The 26,392-nt window shown below is 38.8% G+C and overlaps 1 protein-coding gene across 19 annotated transcripts in view; it reads left to right on the top strand.

Annotated features, from left to right (window-relative positions):
• The window catches only part of SCEL (sciellin), a 124,918-nt gene extending 100,296 nt beyond the window's left edge, over positions 1–24,622 (top strand). For 17 of the 19 annotated variants that reach the window (XM_044927204.2, XM_044927200.2, XM_044927205.2 and 14 more), the window contains 6 exons: positions 9,432–9,524; positions 11,014–11,085; positions 13,111–13,185; positions 18,917–19,025; positions 22,372–22,474; positions 23,602–24,622. In XM_044927204.2, coding sequence (XP_044783139.2) covers positions 9,432–9,524; positions 11,014–11,085; positions 13,111–13,185; positions 18,917–19,025; positions 22,372–22,474; positions 23,602–23,618 — 469 coding nt within the window. In that variant the 3' untranslated portion in view covers positions 23,619–24,622. The remainder of the gene's footprint in view (positions 1–9,431; positions 9,525–11,013; positions 11,086–13,110; positions 13,186–18,916; positions 19,026–22,371; positions 22,475–23,601) is intronic. The other 2 variants (XM_044927207.2, XM_025262726.3) reach the window with 1 other exon arrangement.
• Positions 24,623–26,392: the final 1,770 nt, after the last annotated feature.

Raw genomic sequence — 26,392 nt, 5'->3', positions numbered from 1 at the left:
GAAATTGCAGGGCAGAAACATTCGGCTGGCCAGGCTTCACGGAGGCCTTCCCTGGAAGGCTGCTCATCCTTGGCCAGAGGGCATTCCATCAGGAGTCCCCAGACATTAACCCTAGTGCTTTGTCATATTGTAGCTCCGTCATTCCTGAGTGTTGGCCTCTGCCTATTTTTCTCCTCTTCTTCCCTCTGCTTATCATCGTCCTTATTCTCTACCACAGGGCTTCCCTGTGGCTCAGACAGTAAAGAATCTGCCTGCAATGTAGGAGACCTGGGTTTGATGCCTGGGTCGGGAAGATCCCCTGCAGAAGGAAATGGCTGCCTCCAGTTTTCTTGCCTGGAGAATTTCATGGACAGAGGTGCCTGGCGGGCTATAGTCCCTGGGGTCACAGAGTCAGACATGACTGAGTGACTAACACTTTCATTCTCTACTCTATAGCTGTTTGGTAACCAATGACTTTAGCCACTTCCCAGTTTCTCCTTCCTTATAACTTCTCCTTCCTCTAGCTTTCTGAGGCTGTCTGGTCTCCTTCAACAAGAAGATGGGGTTGTGGCCATCTGTGTAGAAGAGGTGTGTGATGAAAACACCATGGCTGCCAGTAACGTGTGCATGGTCTGCTTTACTTTCCTACAATTTCATCTGTGCCTCCTGCCTAACATAACCCAACAACCGCATGTACATTCACAAGTGCTCCCCTCTCCCAGTGGGGTTGTGATCATCACAGTCAGTTATGCCCGGAGGCCTTAACCACTGCTACAGAATCTTTTGCTCATCCCTGAGTTCTGTGTCTAGATATCATTCATCCTTCTTCAGTTCTATCACAGTCTTGTACAGGATCTATCTACAAATTAAATGGAAAATGTAGCACTGCCCCAGCCATGACAGAACAACTCTGATAAAAATTTTTGCTTGAAAAAAAAAAAAAGTAGAAAAGAAATCCGGGCCCAATTTTTGTGTCCATCTATTCTGTTTACAGGCTTCCCTGGTGGCTCACATGGTAAAGAATCTGTCTGCAATGCAGGATACCCAGGTTCCCCTGGGTCAGAAAGATCTGCTGGAGAAGGGAATGGCTACTTACTCCAGTATTCTTGCCTGGAAAATTCCATGGACCGAGTTCCTGGAAGGCTACAGTCCATGGGGTCACTAAGAGTCGAACACACTGAGTGACTAACATTTCCCTTCATTCTGTTTACAGAATAGAAAGTTTACTTTGACTCTCAAAATGGGTGAAGATTTAACTGAAAGAAAACTGAGAATCAGGGATTAAGAGATTTGATCAGGTAGAGAAAATTAGTAAATTAAAATGGTGTTCTGGTTTCAAGTTCTCTATTTCTAGAAATGGAATACTTCTTTGTTTTAATTTTATTTTTCACTGAAGTTTAATTGATTTACAATGTTGTGTTAGTTTCAAGTTTACAACAAAGGGATTCAGTTATATATATACATAATATATTCTTCTTCAGATTCTTTTCCCTTATAGATTATCACAATATATTGAGTTTAGTTCCCTGTGCTATACTGTGGGTCCTTGTTGTTTATGATTTCATATATAGTAGTATTCATGTTAATCCCAAACTCCTAATTTATCTCTGCTCCCCACCACTGTTATCCTCTTGGGTTACCATAAGAATATTTATTTTTATATACTTAAAATCTGTAAGTATTATAAGAACTCAAAACCTTGATAGTTTTGTGGAAGTAAATCCTAACACATAAAACAATTCAAAATGGTAAGCTCTTAATAAACTGGCTTTGCTAGTGGCTCAGCATAAAGAACTTGCCTGCAATGCAGGAGACGTGAGTTCAGTCCCTTGGTTGAGAAGATTCCCTGGAGAAGGGCATGGCAACTGACTCCAGTATTCTTGCTTGGAAAATCCCATGGAAAGAGGAGCTTGGTGGGCTACAGTCTATAGGGTCACAAAGACTTGGACACAACTGAACAACTGAGCACAGCAGAAGCTCTCAGTAAACTTTTGTTCTTCATGCAAAAGAGATTTATAAAGTTCGCAGTGACTTGGGTATTTATCAGTGGAAATTATTTTATGCTATTTAAAGTCAAGTTGCCACTCAGCCATAAAAAGGAATGGAACTGTGCCATTTGCAGAGACATGAATGTCACACAGAGCGAAGAAAGAAAGAGAAAAGCAAATATTGTGTATCAGTTATATGTGGAATCTAGAAAAATGATACAAATGAACTTATTTGCAGAGCAGAAACAGAGATACAGATGTAGAGAACAAACAAGCATATGATTACCAAGGGGTGAAGGGGAGGTGGGATGAATTGAGTGATTGGGATTGACATATATACACTCAGTTCAGTTCAGTTCAGTCACTCAGTCATGTCCGACTCTTTGCAACACCATGAACTTCAGCATGCCAGGCTTCCCTGTCCATCACCAACTCCCAGAGCCTACTCAAACTCATGTCCATTGAGTCAGTGATGCCATCCAACCATCCTTTGTCGTCCCCTTCTCCTCCCACCTTCAATCATTCCCAGCATTGGGGTCTTTTCAAATGAGTCAGTTCTTCGCATCAAGTGGCCAAAGTATTGGAGTTTCAGCTTCAACATCAGTCCTTCCAATGAATATTCAGGGATGATTTTCTTTAGGATGGATCTGGTTGGAGATCTGGTTGGATCTCCTTGCCATCCAAGGGACTCTCAAGAGTCTTCTCCAAAACCACAGTTCAAAAGCATCAATTCTTCGTCACTCAGCCTTCTTTTTTTTTTTTTGAACTGAACTGATTTTATTTATTTTTTTTATTTTATTTTATTTTTTAAACTTTCAGCCTTCTTTATAGTCCAACTCTCACATCCATACATGAGTACTGGAAAAACCAAAGCTTTGACTACAGGGGCCTTTGTTGGTAAAGTAATGTCTCCGCTTTTTAATATGCTGTCTAGATTGGTCATAACTTTTCTTCCAAGGAGCAAACATCTTTTAATTTCATGGCTGCAGTCACCATCTGCAGTGATTTTGAAACCCCCCAAAATAACGTCTGTCACTGTTTCCATTGTTTCCCCATCTATTTGTCATGAAGTGACGGGGCCAGATAACATGATCTTAGTTTTCTGAATGTTGAGTTTTAAGCCAACTTTTTCACTCTCCTCCTCTTTCACTTTCATCAAGAGGCTTTTTAGTTCTTCACTTTCTGCCATAAGTGTGGTGTTATCTGCATATCTGAGGTTATTGATATTTCTCCCGGCAATCTTGTTTCTAGCTTGTGCTTCACCCAGTCCAGCATTTCTCATGATGTACTCTGCATATAAGTTAAATAAGCAGGGTGATGATACACAGCCTTGACATACTCCTTTCCCAATTGGGAACCAGTCTGTTGTTCCATATACACTACTATGTGTGAAACAGATGACTAATGAGAACCCACAGTATAGCAGTGGAGAAGGAAGTGGCAACCCACTCCAGTATTCTTGCCTGGAGTACCCCTGGACAGAGGAACCTGGTGGGCTACAGTCCACGGGGTTGCAAAGAGTCGGATATGACTGAGTGATTAAGCACCCTCACACTATATAGCTCAGGGAACTGTACTCCGTGCTCTGTGGTGACCTAAATGGGAAGGAAATCTGAAAAAGAGGGAAATATGTACATGTACAGTGGATTCACTTTGCTGTACAGTGGAAACTAACACACATTGTAAAGCAACTATACCCCCATGAAAATTATTAAAAAAAAAAGAAAAAGAAATTGGAGTCAGGTTGCCAAAGTTAAGTCAAATAGGACAATGGAAGTCTAAATAAATCTGTTAAACTGAGACTAGTTTTATTTTATGAATGTATTTTCTCTGTATAGTAATTGGATATCCACTGCAATATATGCAGTGCAATATTATATAAATGCAATATATATATGCAATCTTATTAGTATATTCAGATTCGTAGACCATCACCACTATCACTTTTAGAACATTTTCATCACCTCAGAAAGAAACTCCATGCCCATTAGCAGTCATGTTATCATTTTCCCCCAGCCCTTAGCTTTGGACAACTACTAAGCTACTTTCTGTCTTTTTCAATTTCTGATTCTGGACATTTCATATAAATGAAATCATAAAATATGTGGTCCTTTGTGACTCTTTTCGCATAGCATAATGTTTTCAAAACTCACCAATGTTGTAACATGTCTCAGTATTTCTTTTTATTGCCAAATTTCACATATTCCATGATGTGAATAGACGGAATTTTATCTATTCATCAGCTGATGGGCTTTTGTGTTGTTTCCACTATCAGATTGTAATTCACTATTATGAACAATGCTGTGATCAGCATTCATATAAAAGTTTTGTGTAGAGTTTTTTCATTTCTCTTGGTAGGGTATATACTTCAGTTCAGTTCAATTCAGCCGCTCAATCGCGTCCAATTCTTTGTGACCCCATGGACTGCAGCATGCCAGGCCTCCCTGTCCATCACCAATTCCCGGAGTTTACTCAAACTCATGTCCATTGAGTCAGTGATACCATCCAACCATCTCATCCTCTGTCATCCCCTTCTCCTTCCGCCTTCAATCATTCCCAGCATCAGGGTCTTTTCAAATGAGTCAGTTCTTCGCATCAGGTGGCCAAAGTATTTGAATTTCAGCTTCAACATCAGTCCTTCCAATGAGCATTCAGGACTGATTTCCTCTAGGATGGACTTCAGAAGGGTATATACTTAGGGAGTGGAATTATTGGATCCTATAGTAACTCCATTTGAGGAACTACCAGTTTTCTTAAATCAGCAGTACCATTTGATGTTCTCATAGCAAATGTCTATGTATAAAAGTTTTAGATAACTAAATTTTCAAGGTAAACTTCCACAGCAGAAAACATTTTCTCAAGTGAAATTCCATTTGGAATTTTGTAAGTTACAACACAATATTTAGTTTATAGTTTAAGAAGCTATTTAATTTAGAGCTGAAACTGTGACCATTGATTCTAAGTTACAATTCAGCCATTTATTTCAGTGAAGGATAACTTAATAATAAAGCTATCCAGCAAAAAACACTGTGAGCCATAAGCTCTTTTTTATGAATATTATTCAAGGCGTCTAAGAGGAATACTTTGGTGGAGAGTTCTCCTTTGCAATGGTATCAGAATCACCTGCTGATCAGGGATCACACTTTAGAAATCAGTGCTCTTTTGGATAAAATGTCACACTGCCTCTAAGGCAGTGGTTCTCAACCTTGTCTTACATGTGAGACTCACTGGAGAGATTTAAAAGAATCCAAGTGCTCAAGTCATGTGCCTGCTAAGTTGCCCCAGTGGTGTCTGACTCTTTGCAACACTATGGACTGTAGCCCATGAGGCTCCCCTCTGTCTATGGGATTCTCCAGGCAAGAATACTGGAGTAGGTTGCCATGCCCTCCTCCAGGGGAATCTTTCTGACCCAGGGACTGAACCTGGGTCTCTTAGGTCTCCTGCATTGGCAGTCGAGTTCTTTACCACTAGCGCCACCTGGGAAGCCCTACACTAAACCAATTAAGTCAGAATATCTGATGTGGGACCCAGTAACATTTTTAATTTAATCTTGTTTTTTAATCGGTGGAAAATTGCTTTACAATGTTGTGTTGGTTTCTGTCATACAACAAGGTGAATCAGTCATAATTTTATATATCTCCTCTCCCTCTTGAACCTCCCTCCCCTCCCCCCATCCCTCTCCTCCAGGTCATCATACAGCACCAGGCTGGGCTCCCTGTGTTACACAGCAACGTCCTACCAGCTATCTATTTTACACATGATAGTGTATATATGTCAATGCCGCTTTCTCAATTCATCCCACCCTCACCTTTCCCCACTGTGTCCACAACTCTGTTCTCTACTAGGTTCATCAGTACCATTTTTCTAAATTCCATATATATATTCCAATACTTGTTTTTCTCTTTCTGACTTACTTCAGTCTGTATAACAGGTTCTAGGTTCATCTACCTCACTACAACTGACTCAAATCCATTCCTTTTCATGGCTGAGTAATATTCCATCATGTATATGTACCACATCTTCTTTAACATTCATCTGTCAATGGACATCTAGGTTGCTCCCATGTCCTGCCTATTGTAAATGTTGGTGCAATGAACACTGGGTTACACATGTCTCTTAAAATTGTGGTTTTCTCAGGGTATATGCCAAGCAGTGGGATTGTTGTGTCATATGGTAGATTTTCCCTAGTTTTTTAAGGAATCTCCATATTGTTTTCCATAATGGCTGTATCAGTTTACATTCCCACTGAGAGTACAGGAGGGTTCCCTTTTCTCCATAACTTCTCCAACGTTTATTTTTGTAGATTTTTGGATGATGGTCATTCTGAATCGTGTGAGGTGATACCTCATTGTGGTTTGGATCTGCATTTCCCTAATAATGAGAAATATTGAGCATCTTTTCTTGTGTTTATTGGAAATTTGTATGCCTTTGGAGAAATGTCTGTTTAAGTTTTCTGCCCACTTTTTGATTGAATTGTTTGTTTTTCTGATATTGAACTGTATGAACTGCTTATATATTTTGGAGAGTAATCCTTTTTAAAAGCACTACAGATTATTTAATTGGTTTCCAAAGAATTGTTTCTCTAACTATTTCTATGATTCTAAATAATTTAAAAAAGTAGTGTTACCACTTACTGGTATCAAGATAGAATTTCCTTAGTAAGATCTATCACCATCTCATGAAAAACAAAGCCAGGCTTATCAACTATCACAGACCTAAGACATGGTGATTATGTGGAAGTTGAGGAGAGGCAATGGCACCCCACTCCAGTACTCTTGCCTGGAAAATCCCATGGGCAGAGGAGCCTGGTAGGCTTCAGTCCATGCGGTCGCTAAGAGTTGAACACGACTGAACGACTTCACTTTCACTTTTCACTTTCATGCCTTGGAGAAGGAAATGGAAACCCACTCCAGTGTTCTTGCCTGGAGAATCCCAGGTACAGGGGTGCCTGGTGGGCTGCCATCTATGGGGTCGCACAGAGTCGGACACGACTGAAGCGACTTAGCAGCAACAGCAGCAGCAGCAGCAGCGGTATCCTGATTTGGATCTGAAATTGAGAGGGGACATCAGTGAAAAAACTGGTAAAATGGAAATAAGTCTGTAGTTTTGCTAATGACATTGTACCAATGATAATTATTTAGTTTTGACAAATGGATCGTGGTTGTGTGAGATGTTAAGAGAAGCTTAAGAGAAGCTGGGTGAAGAGTATACTGGAATTCTCTGAACTATCATTGCAATTATTCTATACCTTTAAAATTATCCAAAATAAAAGGTTTCTTTTTTTTAAAAAGTGTATTATCCTCCCAGATTACAAGAGGAACAAATCCAAGAAAGAATTTGCTGTTCCACATTCCAAATTTATTTTCTAACATTTGATTTTTTTTTGTTGTTTACTTTACAATATTGTATTGGTTTTGCCATACATCAACATGAATCCTCCACAGGTGTACATGTGTTCCCCATCCTAACATCTGATTTTTATTGACAATTATAAAGTATTGTTATTAGTCTCATTGTAAACACAACTAGGAAATGCTACTTGTGTTAGTCTGCTCAGGCTGCCATAACAAAATACCACAGACCAGGTGTTAAAAGACAGAATTTATTTTCTCACTCTTTCGGAGACTAAAATTCTAGATCAAGATACTGTTGAAACAGGAGGAAGGGCACGGGGTACAACCTTAAAAAGAATGACATGGCCACAGAACATGAAAAAACTGGTTAAAACCATCTAGGTCCAAGATGGCTGAAGACTCAACTCCCAGTAGACCTTGAGCCTCATTATATGCTCATTGTAATACATGGGCATATGCTAAATGACACACCCACCAGCGTCATGACAGTTCTGAGGCCAGCCATAAAGGGTCAAAAAGTGGGCAGTGGCCCAGTTCCTAGAAATCTCCACCCCTTCCCCCAAATAATTGGAATAACCTTCCCATTCACTAGCCTATGAAATTACCCAGCCCACAGAAACTAACCACACCACGTTTTGTGCCTCTCTCTTCTTGCCTTCTGCGATGGCCCACGCTCTGTCTGTATAGTGAGCTTTTCTCTAAATAAATCTACTTACCTATCTCTGAATTCTTTCACGATGTAGCAAGAACATCAAATTCATGAGGAACAATGTCAGGATTGGTTTCTGATGAGAACTCTCTCCTTGGTTTGCATATGACTGTGTCTATGTCCTCACATGGCCTTTCCTCTGTGTGTCCACAGAGAGAGAGAGAGCAAGCTCTAGTACCTCTTCCTCTTCTTATAAGGACACCCTGTCCTGTGGGATTAAAGCCCCACCCTTATGATTTCACCTAACCTTTATTTCCTTTTTATAGGCCCTGTCTCCACATCACACTGGGGTATAGGGCTTTAATATAAGAATTCTTGGCAGGACACAGTTCGATCCTTATCAGAACTGTTTGCAAAGTATTTCCCATTCCTATTACAGGTTTCACAAACTGGTAATGTTTGTAAATGATTTTACCTTTCTGAGGGCTGTACAAACACATTTCACACTCATTGACAACCTTCGTCCTTTGAAACTATTTGCTGAAATTGGGTTTTGTATTATTTGCTATATGATCTGAATATTTCCAAATAGTTCCTAGTTAGGTCTATTGTTCCAAAATGACATATCCTAATGATCACATTTGAGAATCTTCTGATAATATTCATGCTACTTTCTCATTGCCAAGTGTCTTTTGAAACATCTGTCTTAAAACTAGAAGATGGTTTTCCACATGCCAGAGATGATAATATGTAAACAATTGTTTTTCTCTTTAAAAGCTACCTGGAAATGGAAGGAACAGACCAGTCAAGAATGATAAATCATGATTGAGATCTAAATACTCCTCTTGATTTTTATGTCTTGCCTCTGTCAGAGTTTTCTAACATGAGGAAAGAAAAAGAGCTAAAGCTTCCACTATGCCTACGTTAATTTTCCACTGTTTCATAGGAAAAAGCAAATATGCCTACACTTTGTTGAACATAGTGACATTTTTAGATTAGCAGAAATCTAGGTCAAAGTTCTTTAGCGATCTTCAAAGTACTGCTTTTCTGTTAAAATGGAAACTGGAATTTCTCAAAGCAACCCCCAGATAATTTTCATTAAATAGATAAACTCCCAGATATGTTGTACATGAAAAACTTTCAAAAATGGCATTGGTGCTGTGAGAATGTTACTGCAACCAGTTTCATATGGTTCCTGCCCTTGGTTAAAAAAGTATTCTGTCCTACTGTTAGCTAATGTGACACGTGCCTATAGATTATTCATAATGGTAAGACAGTTGTGTCTATGGAGGAGTAAAATAGTACATGTATTCTGTCTATGTATATGTGCAGAAACCAGGCAAACAGAAACAGCTTTACTATATGTTTACAAAAATGTTATTTGAACAGAATTTTAATAAAACAAAAATCCTCTAAGTGGCCTTGATTTTAAGTGCCAAATATTTGCATTTGCTTTCTCAGGCAAGATGGCCAGGTCACTGGATCTACTGAGACTTTAATCAGCCCGTCCTCTAGAACAGCTGCCTATTCTTATGAAGCCAGGAAGATGCTCAGGTACCGTGGTCAGTTATGGAATAAATGACAGGACCATTCTCCTTCTGGCTTTTTTTTTTCTCCTGTGTTTTTTTTTTTTTTTTTTTTTTTTAAGAAAACATCCACATGCAACCTGATCCTTCCTTTGAAATACAGAAATTGTTTTTAATTTTGCTGCTGTTGTTTTTATGCATTTTTTTGTATTCCAATAAAACTTTCTTATTTTAGATTTAATTTTTAATTGAAGGATAACGCTTTACTATATTGTGTTTGTTTCTGCCATGCATCAACATGAATCAGCCATAGGTACACATATGTCCCCTCCCTCCTGAGCCTCCCTCCCATCTCCCTCCCCATTGCACCCCTCTAGGTTGTTACAGAGCCCCAGTTTAAGTTTCCTGAGTCATACAGCAAATTCCCGTTGGACATCTATTTTATATATGTTAGTCGTATGTTTCCATGCTACTCTCTCCATTCATCCTACCCTCTCCTTCCTCCCCCCTTGCCCATGTCTATAAGTCTGTTCTCTATGTCTGTGTTTCCAGTGCTTCCCTACAAATAAGTTCATCAGTATCATCTTTCTAAATTCTATATATATGTGTTAATATATGATATTTGTTTGAAATGCAGAAATTTAAAATTTTAACCAGTGGCTTTATAGGCTTATACAAAGGTGTTGAGTAAACATCTTGGTCATTTGTAAGTTGTCAATTATGAATAAGTGTAGATGTGATTTTTCCTTAAAAGTCTGTAATTTTTTTAAAAAACATGATTGTGACATTGAATTGACTTCCTTGCTGCTGCTGCTAAGTCGCTTCAGTCGTGTCTGACTCTGTGCGACCCCTGAGACGGCAGCCCACCAGGCTCCCCCGTCCCTGGGATTCTCCAGGCAAGAACACTGGAGTGGGTTGCCATTTCCTTCTCCAATGCATAAAAGTGAAAAGGGAAAGTGAAGTCGCTTAGTCGTGTCTGACTCTGAGCGACCCCATAGACTGCAGCCTACCAGGCTCTTCCGTCCATGGGATTTTCCAGGCAAGAGTACTGGAGTGGGGTGCCATTGCCTTCTCTGATTGACTTCCTTAGGTAGATTTAAAGGTTTCACTAAATCATGTGTTATCATGTTGGTTAATTAAGGTCCACTTTTTGCCTGAGATTTGTGGGGAAAGCAATGGTTTGGAAGTATGAATGACACATTAGGGTAATAGACACTAAAACATAGTACACAAATATTCAAAGTAATCATCATGGTCTACAATAGACTTGCTGAGTGACCAGTTTTCATAGTAGTATTCTGGAAATAGGCCAAGACAGTAGAAGTGAAGACAAAATGGGAAACATAAATAAATTTTTCAGAAATGGATTAATACCAATTTAACATTTATATTTCAAAGGTTATAGTTTAGAAGGCATATATGAGCATTATTTTTTCATTGGATTGGATAATTGCCTTGTTAATATGATTATCCTATAAACAAACTTTAAACATAAAGTCAAATGGTTTGTATTGCAGCTCCAATGCTGAAACCAGGCATGCAGGATCAAAGGATACAGTTGTGTACACAAGGACGTACATGGAGAATAGGTACTGGAAATTTATTTGAAGTATTTTGCTTTATGTATTTTATAATTGTGAAATAATCTGTGTTTAAGAAGAAATGTCATTTTTTAAGGTATGCTTATTTTTTTCAAATAACAGACCATTTAAAAGAATACTGAGTTCTAGATATATATTAATAATTCTTTATAATCTTTCCATTAGTATTAGTAGTAGTGTTAGTCGCTCAGTTGTATCCAATACTTTGCAACCCCACAGACTGTAGCCTACCAGGGTCCTCTATCCACAGGATTCTCCAGGCAAGAATACTGGAGTGGGTCACCATTCCCTTCTCCAGGGGATCTTCCCAATTCAGGGATCGAACCCAGGTCTCCTGTGTTGCAGGCAGATTCTTTACCATCTGAGCTACAGGGAAGTCATATTTTTTAGTAGTTGTCAAATAATCATACAAAGTCATAGGACAGACTAAATAATATTTTAATATAACACATGTATACATCATAGGATTGTTATTTAAAAGTAGTCAAATAAACATACATGCCCATAATGAACCTTATAAAATCACACAAGTATTCCTGTGCTAATTTGGAGTCACACTTTAATTAAGTGTTTCTATTGCTCACATCTAATCTGAAACAAGGGGTATAACTTTTTAGTAAACATGCTCAGGCCCAGAAACTCTGCTGCCTGATGTGATGGATGTCAAGGAAAATGTCCACCAAGATTAGGGATTCACAAGTTATTCAGTTTTTCAGGAGTCTATAAAAAAGAATTAGCCTAATTGTGGCACAGGGTAACAGTGGGGCATCCAAATATGGATAAACTATAGGTTGTATACGTGTTGATCATCACCCAGTTCAAAGAGACCAGAGAGCAGTGTACGGGGTGGGTGTGGAGCCTCCATAAATTCAAGGTGTATCAGGATTTGAGCAGCCTTCCCCCTCAAAAGGATTTTTCAAACCCAAGAATAAATTTCCTTGTGAAATGCAACCTCAACCTTGATTTTCCTGCTTAATCCAACTCTCCCTAAAATCAACAGTGATTTAGAATCAAATCTGAGTTTGTCATTTACTGACCATGTGGCCTCAGCAAAGCCACTTGACTTCAATTTCCTGTCTCAATTTTCTGATCCATAAAATGGGAATGACTGTTTATGTGTCATGCATCAATATGCACAAACTCTCTTAGCACCGTGGGCTCTGTGTTCCATAAAGCAGTTTCTCTTTCTGACAGCAACTGCCTGCAGGTTGTTTGGAGGGAGAGAGAAATTTCTCATTAAAAAATCCCAGGTGAGGCATGTGGAGTTACCCCTCACTGTATGAAATAATAGGAACACATTGCTTCTGGTCCTCATACGTTCCTGGGCAGTGTACATACTGGGGAGGCAATTACAGGCAGCCAGCCGGTTAGTGCAGTGCACTCTTCATTTGTCTCCAGGAGCGAATGACATTCATGAACTGGAGCGGAAAGGGAACAAAGAGGACTTTCGAAAGTTAAAATATTTTTTGATTTATTCCAAACAATTTTTGGATGTTTTCATGTAAAAATAAAAGCTTCCAAAGTTTCCCCTAAAAGTTCAAGAGTATTTCTCTATGTGAATGATGTCTGTCTATATTTGCTTGCACTGAGTATAGTCACGCTTTGTGTGTATTCTTTATGTTAGAACAACAGAGACCTTTCTTTTAGTAAAAATACAGGAGGTGCAAGTACAAATTTTATGAAAAACGATAACTACTTTTCCTGCTTACACTTGTGCTTATGATATCCTTGCCCCATTCTTTACTTTGGTGGATATGTTGACTTACGTCACCTTGGAGGTAACTTGCATATCAATACTTCTCCAGGGTAAAAAAAAAAAGAGTTGGTACATTGTCCTGACATATAACATATAACTCGCTTTGTTATTCACAAAGAATAACAATAGTGAGTGTGTGTGTGTGCGTGTGTATGTGTGTGCTCTTCCTTGCCTACACAGGGGTATTAATATATATCAATACTTCAACACTAGGGAAATAGCCCAGTTCTCACATGCCTATATGTGCTTGTTTCTAGCAAATCACCAAAGGATGGATATCAGAAGACTGTCTCTGGAAAATACATACAAACTGTTTATTCGACTTCAGATAGGTGAGTATATCTGTACTTCCATACATACAAGTGTACATATACCCATATCCACACATATATTAATAAACAGATATATTCTTGGGCTTCCCTGGGAGCTCAGATGGTAAAGAATCTGCCTGCCCATGCAGGAAATCCAGGTTCCATCCCTGGAAGATCCCTTGGAGGAGGGCATGGTAACCCACTCCAGAATTTTTGCCTGGAGAAATCCATGGACTGAGGATCCTGGTGGGATACACATATATGTGTGTATTTACTTTTATAAATAATATGTTTTTATTAGATATGTGTATATGTACTTACTTATAATATATATTTAATATATTTTTAGTATATATATATATACATTAAAGTATTACAAGTATATATATACTAAAGTATTATAAGTATATATATTATATATATATACACTAAAGTATTACAAGTATTTTATATATATACTCTATATATATACTAAAGGATTACAAGTATTTTATATATATATAGCATTCTTATTGTCCATTGAACTTGGAGATGACCCTCCTGAGAGTGATTGTTCTACTGTTGATTGTATGAGTGGAAGGAAGTACAACCACTTCTGCATCCAGGAGTTCGTTCCTTGGCCTCCTGGCTGTCATTCTTTGATTTTGATGTATTTTGTTCCAGTAGAGCTTTCAGTGTTTTACAGCTACCTCCCAGGCGAGTGTCTCTGCTGTGATCCCTGGGGTCCCCATTGCCACCACATTATTGGCCTCTAGGCTTCACTGCATCCCTAGATCATGTCCTCAGCCCTCTCTCCTTGTGGTCCTCTAGAGCCAGATCACCTTACAAACAGCTGCATGGATGCACTGCTGTGACCCACTCTGAGCATGGGCTCAGTGCCCAGGAGGGAGGGCTAGGGTGAGCATCAATTTAATGCCAGTAAACTGACCCCAGCATTTTGCTCTTGATTACTCTCTTTTAGCATGTAATGCTCAGTGGGGCAAATAGGTGACACTCATGTGACACAAGTCTGCAGACTTCCAGCAGAGAAAATGAAAATAAATAATTCATGTTGCAACCCAACCACTGGAAACCAGCTGTAATGCATATGTCTGATATTCTGTTGACAGTGTTTCTCCATTGCTGGTGCTGAAATAAGGCTCACTGAGGGTCAGGACATATTTTTATGCATAGCCTCAGCTTGGAACACAGTCCCTGGCACCTCATGGATACTCAATAAACTGACTCCAGGAAAAAAAAAAGCCCATGTCCCATTTGCTGAGGGAAACATGGATGAACCAGGCATCAAAATTATATCCTCTTTTGGTCACTTTTGTGAGAGCTTGTATTACCAAGGGTCTTCTGAGTGTCTTGGCTTTAAGTCATAGCTCTTTGATGTGACTATCTGAGCACCACAAATACTGTCTAGATAAGCAAAAGAAAAAAGAAAAAAAACAAACAGAACTAGATTTTTCAAAATACTCTGAAAAGATCTTTGACTAACAATATGATCTTAATAAGGACATCAGCAACTTCAGAGTTTGGTGGGCTTATATTTTAATGGTTAGCTAAAGTGAAGGAAAACATCCTTCACTAAAGTATTGCTCTTCATATGAAGAATTTCACTCCTGTTTCCCAAGTGGTCCTTGAAATTTTTTCAGTCACCAGAGCAAAAGTCAATTCTCCGTTAAAACCTGTCAGTCAGGTAACATTTTCTGTTGATTATTGTGAGAAATTAGCTGTTTCCCCACAGTTCTTATCTAATCATGTCAATCCCATTTAAAGTCAAGTCATTAATACAGTTGGAGAAAGCAATGGCACCCCACTCCAGTCCTCTTGCCTGGAAAATCCTATGGATGGAGGAGCCTAGTAGGCTGCAGTCCATGGGGTCACTAAGAGTCGGACACGACTGAGCATCTTCACTTTCCCTTTTCACTTTCATGCATTGGAGAAGGAAACAGCAACCCACTCCAGTGTTCTTGCCTGGAGAATCCCAGGGACGGGGGAGCCTGGTGGGCTGCCGTCTATGGGGTCACACAGTCAGACATGACTGAAGCAGCAGTAGCAGCAGCATTAATGCAGTCATAAAAAAGAACAAAATAATGCCATCTGCAGCAACATGGATGGACCTATGGATTATCAACTGAGTGAAGTAAGTCAGACACAGACAAATATATGGTGTCTGTCATATGATGAATCAGAAAGGGTACAAACAAACTTATCCACAAAATAGAGATAGAGTCACAGATGTAGAAAACAAATTTATAGTTACCAAGGGATAGGGGAGGGAAGGGATAAATTGGGAGACTGGGACTGACATATATATACTACTATATATAAAATAAGAGATTCCCAGGTGGCTCAGTGGTAAAAATATCTGCCTGCCTATGCAAGAGATACAGGAGACATGGGTTTGATCTCTGAGTCAAGAAGATCCCCTGGAGAAGGAAATGGCAACCCACATCAGTATTCTTGTGTGAAAAATCCCATGGACAGATGAGCCTGGCGGGCTACAGTCCATGGGGTCACAAAGAGTCAGATACAACTGAGTGACTGAGCATGTACACACATTAAATTATTAGGGTATGAAAATTTATGACTAAGAGACCCAGTACTAGGGCAAACACTAAATTTAGTATGTTTTCTTCCTAATTGTACCCAAGAATTAAACATTGCTTCAATTTATGATCACAATTTAAATTCTTAATAAATAAGAGTTTTAAGTCATGTTATATATACTTTTGTCACTTTCAGTTCAGTTCAGTTGCTCAGTCATGTCCGACTCTTTGCAACACCATGAACCGCAGCACGCCAGGCCTCCCTGTCCATCACCAACTCCTGGAGTCCACCTAAACCCATGTCCATCAAGTCGGTGACACCATCCAACCATCTCATCCTCTGTCATCCCCTTCTCCTCCTGCCCTCAATCTTTCCCAGCATTGGGGTCTTTTCAAATGAGTCAGCTCTTCACATCAGGTGGCCAAAGTATTGGAGTTTCAGCTTCAACATCAGTCCTTCCAATGAACACCCAGGACTGATCTCCTTTAGGATGGACCGGTTGGATCTCCTTGCAGTCCAAGGGACTCTCAAGAGTCTTCTCCAACACCACAGTTCAAAAGCATCAATTCTTCAGCGCTCGGGTTTCTTTATAGTCCAACTCTCACATCCATACATGACCACTGGAAAAACCATAGCCTTGACTAGACGGACCTTTGATGGCCAAGTAATGTCTCTGCTTTTTAATATGCTGTCTAGGTTGGTCATAACTTTCCTTCCAAGGAGTAAGCATCTTTTAATTTCATGGCTGCAATCACCATCTGCAGTGGTTTCAAATCAGTTTCTGCATATTAAGTTTATAATAATGATTGTATTGGAAAATGCATTAAAAGTGCTGTGGCTTAAGCTCACACACACACACACACATACACACAATAAAGTGGCCAGTGCCACTTTATAGAATATAGACAAAATCCTCTGCACAGGATTTATGGGCCTTCAGCACCTTGTCCTGCTGAATAGGGACTAAAGTTCAACCACTCCAGCCACCCTCATTGTGTCTCACCTTGACACGTCCCGTTCACTCTGCTTAGAACCCTTCCATCATGCCCCTCCCCACCTTACCTTGAGAGCTCCTTCACCTTCAAGCTTTAACTCACCTGGCAGTTATGCTGAAAAGCCTTTCCTACTTCATCCCAGAGATTAGCTGTTCACCTGGCTGTGCTCTCCTAACTCTTCACACGTCCGTAATACATGGTGATCATCCACTCACCTGGCTACCCTAGTGGAAAGAAACTCCTCCTTGAAGGAGACCTTCTCGCTCTTCTTTATATTCCCAGCTCCTCTCTCAGGGTCTCTGGAATGCAAGGATGCTAGATAGTGCCTGCTTTCTACTCTTGAAGAGTTTAAAGTCTAACATGGGAAATTTAAGCATGTGGGTACATATGTATGGGCTTCCCCACTGACTCAGTCGGTAAGGAATCTGCCTGCAGCGTGGGAGACCAGGGTTCAATTCATGCCTCAGGAAGATCCCCAGAGAAGGGAACGGCTACCCACTCCAGGATTCTTGTCTGGAGAATTTTGTGGAGAGAGGAGCCTCTCTTTCCCCCTACTCCCATCCACTTTCCCTCCTCTCTGCTTCGAGTCCTGGTCCTGATAGGATTGATTGTGGTTTCTGGGCATGACTAGTTTCTTATCATCTAGTAAGCCCAATCAAAGGGCAGGCCCAGAGGCAGCTCAGGGCTCTGTGGCCACTCTGCCTTCATTCACATCCTGTCTCTGCCACTCACTGGCTGCATGGCTTACCCTTCTATACCTCAGCTTCCTCTTGTGTACAATAATGATAAAAATAAGAGTAACCTGCTTCTCAGAGATGTTATGAAGAATAGACAGGTTTATATACGCAAAGTGCATGGAAAATGTGCTACACGTGTTAAGCATATTAGCACTAAAGTATTAGCTATTTTATTTCACTACCCCAGTACTTTGGAAATTCCAGGCTTTTATGCTAACACCCTGAGACTAACTAGTAAACTCTGCCCAAGGTGCTATTTAAGACTATCTAAGATCTTCCAAAAGGATAAGAATCACATAGTTATTGGCCCTTTATTAAGGCTCTGATGTGACTCGAGGGCTTTAGAACTTGCTAATCAATTATTTACTATTGAACATTATTTTTCCAAAGTAAATTGCCAACAAAGGTCCATCTAGTCAAGGCTATGGTTTTTCCTGTGGTTATGTATGGATGTGAGAGTTGGACTGTGAAGAAAGCTGAGCGCCGAAGAATTGATGCTTTTGAACTGTGGTGTTGGAGAAGACTCTTGAGAGTCCCTTGGGCTGCAAGGAGATCCAACCAGTCTATTCTGAAGGAGATCAGCCCTGGGATTTCTTTGGAAGGAATGATGCTAAAGCTGAAACTCCAGTACTTTGGGCACCTCATGCGAAGAGTTGACTCATTGGAAAAGACTCTGATGCTGGGAGGGATTGGAGGCAGGAGGAGAAGGGGACGACAGAGGATGAGATGGCTGAATGGCATCACTGACTCGATGGACGTGAGTCTGGGTGAACTCTAGGAGTTGGTGATGGACAGGGATGCCTGGCGTGCTGCGATTCACGGGGTCGCAAAGAGTCGGACATGACTGAGCAATTGAACTGAACTGAACTGAATCATTTATTTACCATTGAACATTAATTTTCCAAAGTAAATAGCAAAGGATTTTTGTCACTAAAGTCACCCTAATATTCTGAGTCTTGCAATGACACCAAGAGAATCAGCAAGGGAGAATTTGGTGATTCTGGACCCTATAGTCCAGGGTATCCATCATTTGTGAATTTACCAACATGTTCTTGAATGGATTTCTATTTTTGTACTGCTGAATGTTTGAGAGTTAAATTTTTATATTAATCTTCAACATAATTTTTCTATGATATATGTACATTAATAATTTAAAACCCTCTTCTAGCTTCAAGGGGGTACTTATGACCTAGTTCAATTAGGAAACTGTGAACATCTTTAACCTGCTCAGATGCACTTTTGATTGCTAATGAATTAATAATTTGAAACTGTCTTTTATGTTAATTCTTTGATATCACTCTGAAATAACTAGAAGAATCCAGTCTGTTACTAGGATAAGTAAGTCCTCAACTTTCCTTGATTTTTACACAATTTACTGAAGTATCAATAAAATTAACATGTTATTTCCATATGACTTTATGGGGAATACATCTGTCTTTTTCATGATGACAAATTTATTTTTAACTGCTTACATCTCTATAGGTCTGTCATTGAGAGAGACATGTGCACTTACTGTCGAAAACCCCTGGGCACAGAAACCAAGATGATTTTAGATGAATTACAAATTTGCTGCCATTCGACTTGCTTCAAGGTATGGCTTTGTTTCTTGCATTTAATTCTCATACAAAATTGCATAATGACTAGAATAAAAATAATTATCTAATGGAATATATGAGATGAAGTTAAAACTTTCAGAAACACTGTCATGCACATTAATAATGCACCGTTTAAATATTTTTTTGACTTCTCAGCCTGAAGCTCCAAGGTTTATAATTACTCTCTTGACTTTAGGCTTAGAGTTGATTACTGATACGTTGATAACTCTTACTCTACAGATTTAAATCTATAAAAAGATAAACACTTGTTCTCTTTAGAAAAGTTTTTGCAGCATTTTCATAAATCATGCTGCTGCTGCTGCTGCTAAGTCACTTCAGTCGTGTCCGACTCTGTCCGACCCCAGAGACGGCAGCCCACCAGGCTCCCCCATCCATGGGATTCTCCAGGCAAGAACACTGGAGTGGGTTGCTATTTCCTTCTCCAGTGCATGAAAGTGAAAAGGGAAAGTGGAGTCACTCAGTCGTGTCCAACTCTTCGTGACCCCATGGACTACAGCCTACCAGGCTCCTCCGTCCATGGGAGTTTCCAGGCAAGAGTACTGGAGTGGGGTGCCATTGCCTTCTCCACATTGCAATAAACATATAATGAAATCCAAAAAGGAAAAGAAATTTTTGAGAAGAAAGTTACTGGCTTCTTACATCATAAAATTAGGATCGATGGGCTTAACAATAGTTAAAACTCAGTCTGCCTTTGAGAGCATGATTAATTATAATTAAATATGGCTTAGTAGTCAAGGCTATGGTTTTTCCTGTGGTCATGTATGGATGTGAGAGTTGGACTGTGAAGAAGGCTGAGCGCCAAAGAGTTGATGCTTTTGAACTGTGGTGTTGGAGAAGACTCTTGAGAGTCCCTTGGACTGAAAGGAGTTCCAACCAGTCCATTCTGAAGGAGATCAGCCCTGGGATTTCTTTGGAAGGAATGATGCTAAAGCTGAAACTCCAGTACTTTGGGCACCTCATGCGAAGAGTTGACTCATTGGAAAAGACTCTGATGCTGGGAGGGATTGGAGACAGGAGGAGAAGGGGATGACAGAGGATGAGATGGCTGAATGGCATCACTGACTCGATGGACGTGAGTCTGGGTGAACTCTGGGAGTTGGTGATGGACAGGGATGCCTGGCGTGCTGTGATTCATGGGGTCGCAAAGAGTCGGACATGACTGAGCGACTGATCTGATTTGATCTGATGGCTTAGTAGAATGAGCCGGAGAAGGCAATGGCACCCCATTCCAGTACTCTTGCCTGGAAAATCCCATGGACGGAGGAGCCTGGTAGGTTGCAGTCCATGGGGTAGCTAGGAGTCAGACACGACTGAGCGACTTCACTTTCACTTTTCACTTTCATGCATTGGAGAAGGAAATGGCAACTCACTTCAGTGTTCTTGTCTGGAGAATCCCATGGATGGGGGAGCCTGGTGGGCTGCCGTCTCAGGGGTCGCGCAGAGTCGGACAAGACTGAAGCGACTTAGCAGCAGCAGCAGTAGAATGAGCTTCCCTGGTGGCTCAGCTGTTAAAGAATGTGCCTGCAATGCGGGAGACCTGGGTTCGATTCCTGGGTCAGGAAGATGCCCTGGAGAAGGAAATGGCAACCCACTCCAGTACTCTTGCTTGGAAAATCCCATGGACAGAGGAGCCTGGTAGACTGCAGCCCATAGGGTTGCAAAGAGTCGGACATGACTGAGCAACTTGTCAATATCAGTGTCTTAGTAGAATAATAATAATACTAAAGTGTACATAGTAGAATGCTTCACAATTTGTGCTTTCATATGCCATTTCTTTTACTTTTCACAAAAGTATTAGGTAGGGCAACAATATAGTTTTTGGTATAACTAGGTGAGCACTTAACTAGGAACCTGAAGACCTGATTTTGGTTTCTAACTGACACTAATTTTGGCCGTGTGACTTTGGACAATCATCTGAATTAGCTTAGCCTAAGTTTCTTCATCTGTAAAATGACATAGCTGATTAGACCAGTGGTTTTCAATCCAGGATGAACATTATAATCATTCGGGGAGATGATGAGAAAAACAAAATGCTTGGGACCAGCCCCAGTTACATCGTGTATCTTAGAGATGATTTCTGGGCATTGGTGTTTTTAAAGCCTTCTTAGATAGATCTAACAGGCAGCCAGTTTGAGAACCACAGCCTGAATCTATGGGTCCTTTCTAGTGCTGATAGATTCTATGATTGATGCAAATTATCTGATTCAGTCAAGTAGATGTAATATTAGGCTGGCCAAAAAAGTCCGTTTGGGTTTTCCAATAAGATGTTATGAACTTTTTGGCCAGCCCAATACTTTGACACTTGATTGCTTCTCTTTCAATTAGCTTCAGGCAATGACACAAAGTAATAACAAATTCAATGCCTCATTTTGAGGCAACCAAATCCAAATTTAGGCCATCATATATAGAATTCTATATAAAGTAAGCCATGAAAATTTCATAATTATTTCATTATAAGACAGTAAAATTTCCTCGAAGTTATTCAGATTTACTCAGTGGAACAAAAATTAGTCTACAGCCCTTTATTTTAAATTATTATGCACAAAACTTTTTAAAGAAGAAAATTCTCCTATTATTGCCTTTAGTCACAGGAATGATTTCCATTTTGTTATATTTTAGATGATTTATTTCCATTGTCAATTTAATCATAAAATACTACTGAGAATAAAAATACCCCCACACTCTTAAGAAAAGACAGATTACTCTATAGCCATAATTATAGAGAATTACCTGAACTGGCTTAAACACGTCTAACTGACCTATGACAATTTGTGTCAACGAACTTGAAAGCCAGCCAGCTGGCAGTAGACTTGCTCCAGTGAGCACAGGTTTAAGGTAGATGTCAAGCCTTTCTTGCCTCTTTAACCAGCATAACTTGAAACAAATTTCCCCCTAAATTGTGTCTGGAGTCAGAAGTTTGTTTTGCTCAGTGACACTATTTCTGGACAGTGTAGCTCTCCATTAGTAAGCAAACAATATATACACTTAGTGTTCTAATATGCAATATCCAACAGTATTCTTGTCTTTGGCATAACCAATTTTTGAAAATATTCATCTACTTTATTGTGAGTTAGGTAGAAACTTCTGTAGTATGTCTGAAATGCACACCTCCATAGTAGAGGGATTTATGAGAGAATTTGTTTGGGAAGTTTGGTGTGTGGATCAGACAAGTAGATTCTTACTTTTTCTCACGGTTCTTTTCATCAGAGTGTTGCTATAAAGGATGATATGGAATAAAGTAAATGGTTCTTTTTTTAATCCTGTTAACCAAGAATCTAAACTTCGTATCTAATGTAAACTTTATACATACCTTTCTTTTAGTGTGAAATATGCAAACAACCTTTGGAAAACCTTCAAGCAGGTGACAGTATTTGGATATATAGGCAGACAATACATTGTGAATCTTGCTACTCTAAAGTTGTAGGTAAGTGTTGAGCTCTGTGAGAAACTACCACTAACATTAGTGAACTTTAGGTAGTGTTGAAATATTTCAAAAATGGAAAGTATTTTATTAATTATATTAAAAATTAAGCTGCAAATACAATGGTAGCATTTCATTTATGGTATAAAATAAGTCAAAATTTATGTTTTCTTCTGATATGAGACCAGACATAGATACGAATAAGTGTAGGTCATTTATTGTAGGAAATTTTCCATTTTTTGCAAACAAAAATATATCTTCTTTGCTCAGATCATTGTTAGAATTAGAATTAAAGTGCATTTCTGTGAATGATCTTTTATATTTGCACTGGAATATACTTTTATAATTTAATTTGGTTATTATACTAAACACCTTTTAATGTTAATTTTAAATGGAAAATTTAAAGTTAATTGTGTACTGGGGAGCTGGACAACAGCACTATGTAAAGGGAAAGTTTCCTGCTGGTGGCGAATGGAAAAGGAACATCTGCGGTTGTTACATGGGATCCAAAATATGGAATTTAATGACAAATGTGTGATATTAATGAGGTGCTTGGAGGCTACATCTGGAAAATGCTCTGAAAAATATTCAGAAACCCACGTTCCATCAGGCTGCAGAATCGATGACAAGAACAAAGCTAATTATATTCATACTTGGCTTTTTATTTTCTCATATTCCATTTTCTCATATTCCAGCCATTCTCATATTCCTTTTTCTTCCTCATTGAGCGCCTTATCAGGATCCAGTGTTACATCAGGGGCCTTGATAGGCATGGTGGCAGCTCTAAAACTTTCAGTCCCGAGTCCATGAAATGCTTTAGGAGATGTGGTTACCAAAACACTCAGATGTCTTTGTGTCTTCCTCCCCGTCTGTGTGCACTTTTATAGTACATATAAGTTATCAAGACATGACTCTCAAGCATGTCATAAATATGAATATGGGGCATCAGTGCTTCATATTCACAGTATGACCAAAAGCCTTGCCACAGTGATGAATTCAGTAGGTGGTAAAAGTACACTGTTTAGTCCACTCCCACCTCCACTGATGAATAATTATTTTTAAAACTTTAGTTATAAGCTTATTTTTGTACTGAATTTGTATATAGAACTTATTTTCTTTACATTTTTCAGCCAAGTGGATTCAGTAATTCTGGCACATGAAAATCAAGAGGAAAGGATTCATCGGGAATTAAAATTTTTATTATAAGAACATGTAATCTAAAAAAGCTTTTACACCAATGACTGACTCTTTGTATAACAATTCTGCTATTGCATAAATAATATAATTGCTTATACTAAGGTCACATACATAAAGGGAACCATTTGGTATCTGGTTAGATTTAGAGATAAAAAATTCAAGTGGTCTAGTTAGCAACATCAAAGGAAGGATGTTTCTGATGGCAGTGAGCATTGTCAGCCTTGACCAGGTCCATCTCTGCTTAGTATTAGGCTGTGTATCACGGTTTCCATTAGAGACCAGGATTCCCAGTTTCTCATCTTTGTTTCTCTAGGGGTTTGGATTTACAGATATTACTGACATCTTGACAAAACTGCCAAGGAAGCAAGATATGTACATTTCTTATATGGAAAAGAAACGTTGATAGAAATTTTGGCAGAAAGATAAAGTCTGGCAGAAAGATGTTAGTGTATAAAGGTGTATGGACCTCAGAAAATCACTTAAACTATTCAGATTTTGGTGCTATTATCTGTAACATGAGGGGAAATGGAGAAAATGATTTCTGAGGTCACTTTCTGCTCCAAAACTCTCAGATGCTAAAGCAAGTTTTTGTTTGATCTTTTGAATTATATCTGAATCTGTTTGTTAAGCATGCAGAACTAGATAGGATATCTAAACAATTTAATGTTGGTGTCATCCTTTAGTTTATTACAGATATAAGTTTTATAGAACATGTTTTATAAATACAAAGACATGCATTTATTGGTAATGGGTAAAAATCACATGGCATGTATAGTTTACATATTATAATTTGTTACACTTTCTTTTCAAAATCTGGATTTGTAAATGATCTATGAGAAATAATGGTAATGGACTACAAAGACATGTTCTTTAGCATGCTATAGCTATTCCTACTACATAGCACTTTATATTTACAGATGGCTGATAAAAATAAAATGAACTGTCAGTTACACAGAATCTTCTTGTGCATCATCTATAAATATTACTCAGTGACATTGATATTGTCAATTATAGTGATCATAATTTATTGTATTCTGTGCTATACTACTTAATTTTTTGTCTGCTTAAGCCATAACATTGGTTTTTAAAGAGCTTTTTCTTAAGGAATTGAAAAGTCAGTAATCTTGTGTGAAATTATTATTATTAAAATTGAGACATCACACTTATAAACTATTTTATATGCATATAGGAACTGCTTCTCAAAGGAAAGCATATGGAGCATTGAGAGAGGGTGAGGTTCTAAGGGAGTTTAAGGCAGTTATAAAAAAATGGCTAACTAAGGAGACCAAAAAGATAATCATGTTATTTTCTAACTGTTGCTAAATGTGAAGAATGATTCTTCCATATAATGATTTCAAGCATCTGTTCCTGTTAGACACTGGTCTACAAAGTGTTAAACACTAAATACTTATCAAAACACAGCAATGTGTAATCATTGTCCTATGGAGAGGAAGCCAGAAAAAACAATTAATAATAATTTGATATTCATTAATTCATGCTTGATGAGAAGTGGTGGTAATTGAGCCATATGTTTTATTGTTCTCTTATTACATGCTATCAGAGTGCATCAAAAGAAATAATTTTCTTAGGGTTGAAATTCGTGGCAGGAAAGGATGAGTAGAATAGTAGCCCTCTCTTTTATAGAAAGTGTATTAACATCTCAATGCCTTTGTAGTAATTAAAAATCATTTGAATGCCATTTTTAAAGGACTCTACTGTTGAATGCTTCACTTCAAAAAAAACCTAAAAGGGGCACTCTTTCTCACTCTTCTGTAGCTATTTAATGGACCCTTTCTTCTACAATAATGTATGAAATTAAACCAAAAGCTGTTGTAAAAATAGAGTAGATACAGAGTGAAGCTAAAAGGGCTGCTGATTTTACCAAGTCCGCTTCATTATGTCTGGGATTATTTGCACCATAGGGATGACAGATTTCTAAAACAATTTTAAGATCTCATTTTTGTTTGCAGCGAATTATGTTATGATTGGCATATTTTTCCTGGACACAAGTGCCTACATCTCAGAATACCAGGCCCTGGATTCTATTACAAATTAAAAGATGTCTCTAAAAATAATTAATTGCTCTACTATGAGAGCATTCTTCTAAAAAACAAAATAAAATGTATCTAGTAATCTTGGAGATAGTATCTGTTAAAATCTTTTTTTTTTCTTTTACTAAGGCCAAGAAATAAAAATTTATTCAAGAAGTAATCTGTGCATCCCTAATTATTTGATTGCAATCACTCCTATAATTAGATATGTGATGAGATGGTCCAGTTCTCACAACCGGGGCACTCTCTGACTTGTTTACTATGATAGAAAATCATGAGCATTTGGAACATTTTCCAACTCAGCTTGATTCAGAGCTCTACCAAAACAAGTGACTGTTTGGTCTACACTGAGGCAAACTAACAATGTTATTGTTTCGTTGCTGTTGTAGTTGTTACTACTGAATATACTGGTTATTTGATATAATGTAAATAAATTATTTTTAGTATTCTACCTATTTCATAGCATTCAACAGTTCCCAGAGACACTTGTTCAGTCGCTAAGTATCGTCTGACTCTTTGCAACCCCATAGACTGCAGCACACCAGGCTCCCCTGTCCATCACCAACTCCCAGAACTTGCTCAAACTCATGTCCACTGACTCAGTGATGCCAGCTAACCATCTTATCCCCTGTCACCCTCTTCTTCTCCTGCCCTCAAGATTTCCCAGCATCAG

This window comes from Bubalus bubalis, chromosome 13 (assembly GCF_019923935.1).
Source record: "Bubalus bubalis isolate 160015118507 breed Murrah chromosome 13, NDDB_SH_1, whole genome shotgun sequence".
NCBI lineage: Eukaryota > Metazoa > Chordata > Mammalia > Artiodactyla > Bovidae > Bubalus > Bubalus bubalis.
Note: the sequence above shows the minus strand (reverse complement) of the source record. Positions and strands in the feature narration are given on the sequence as shown.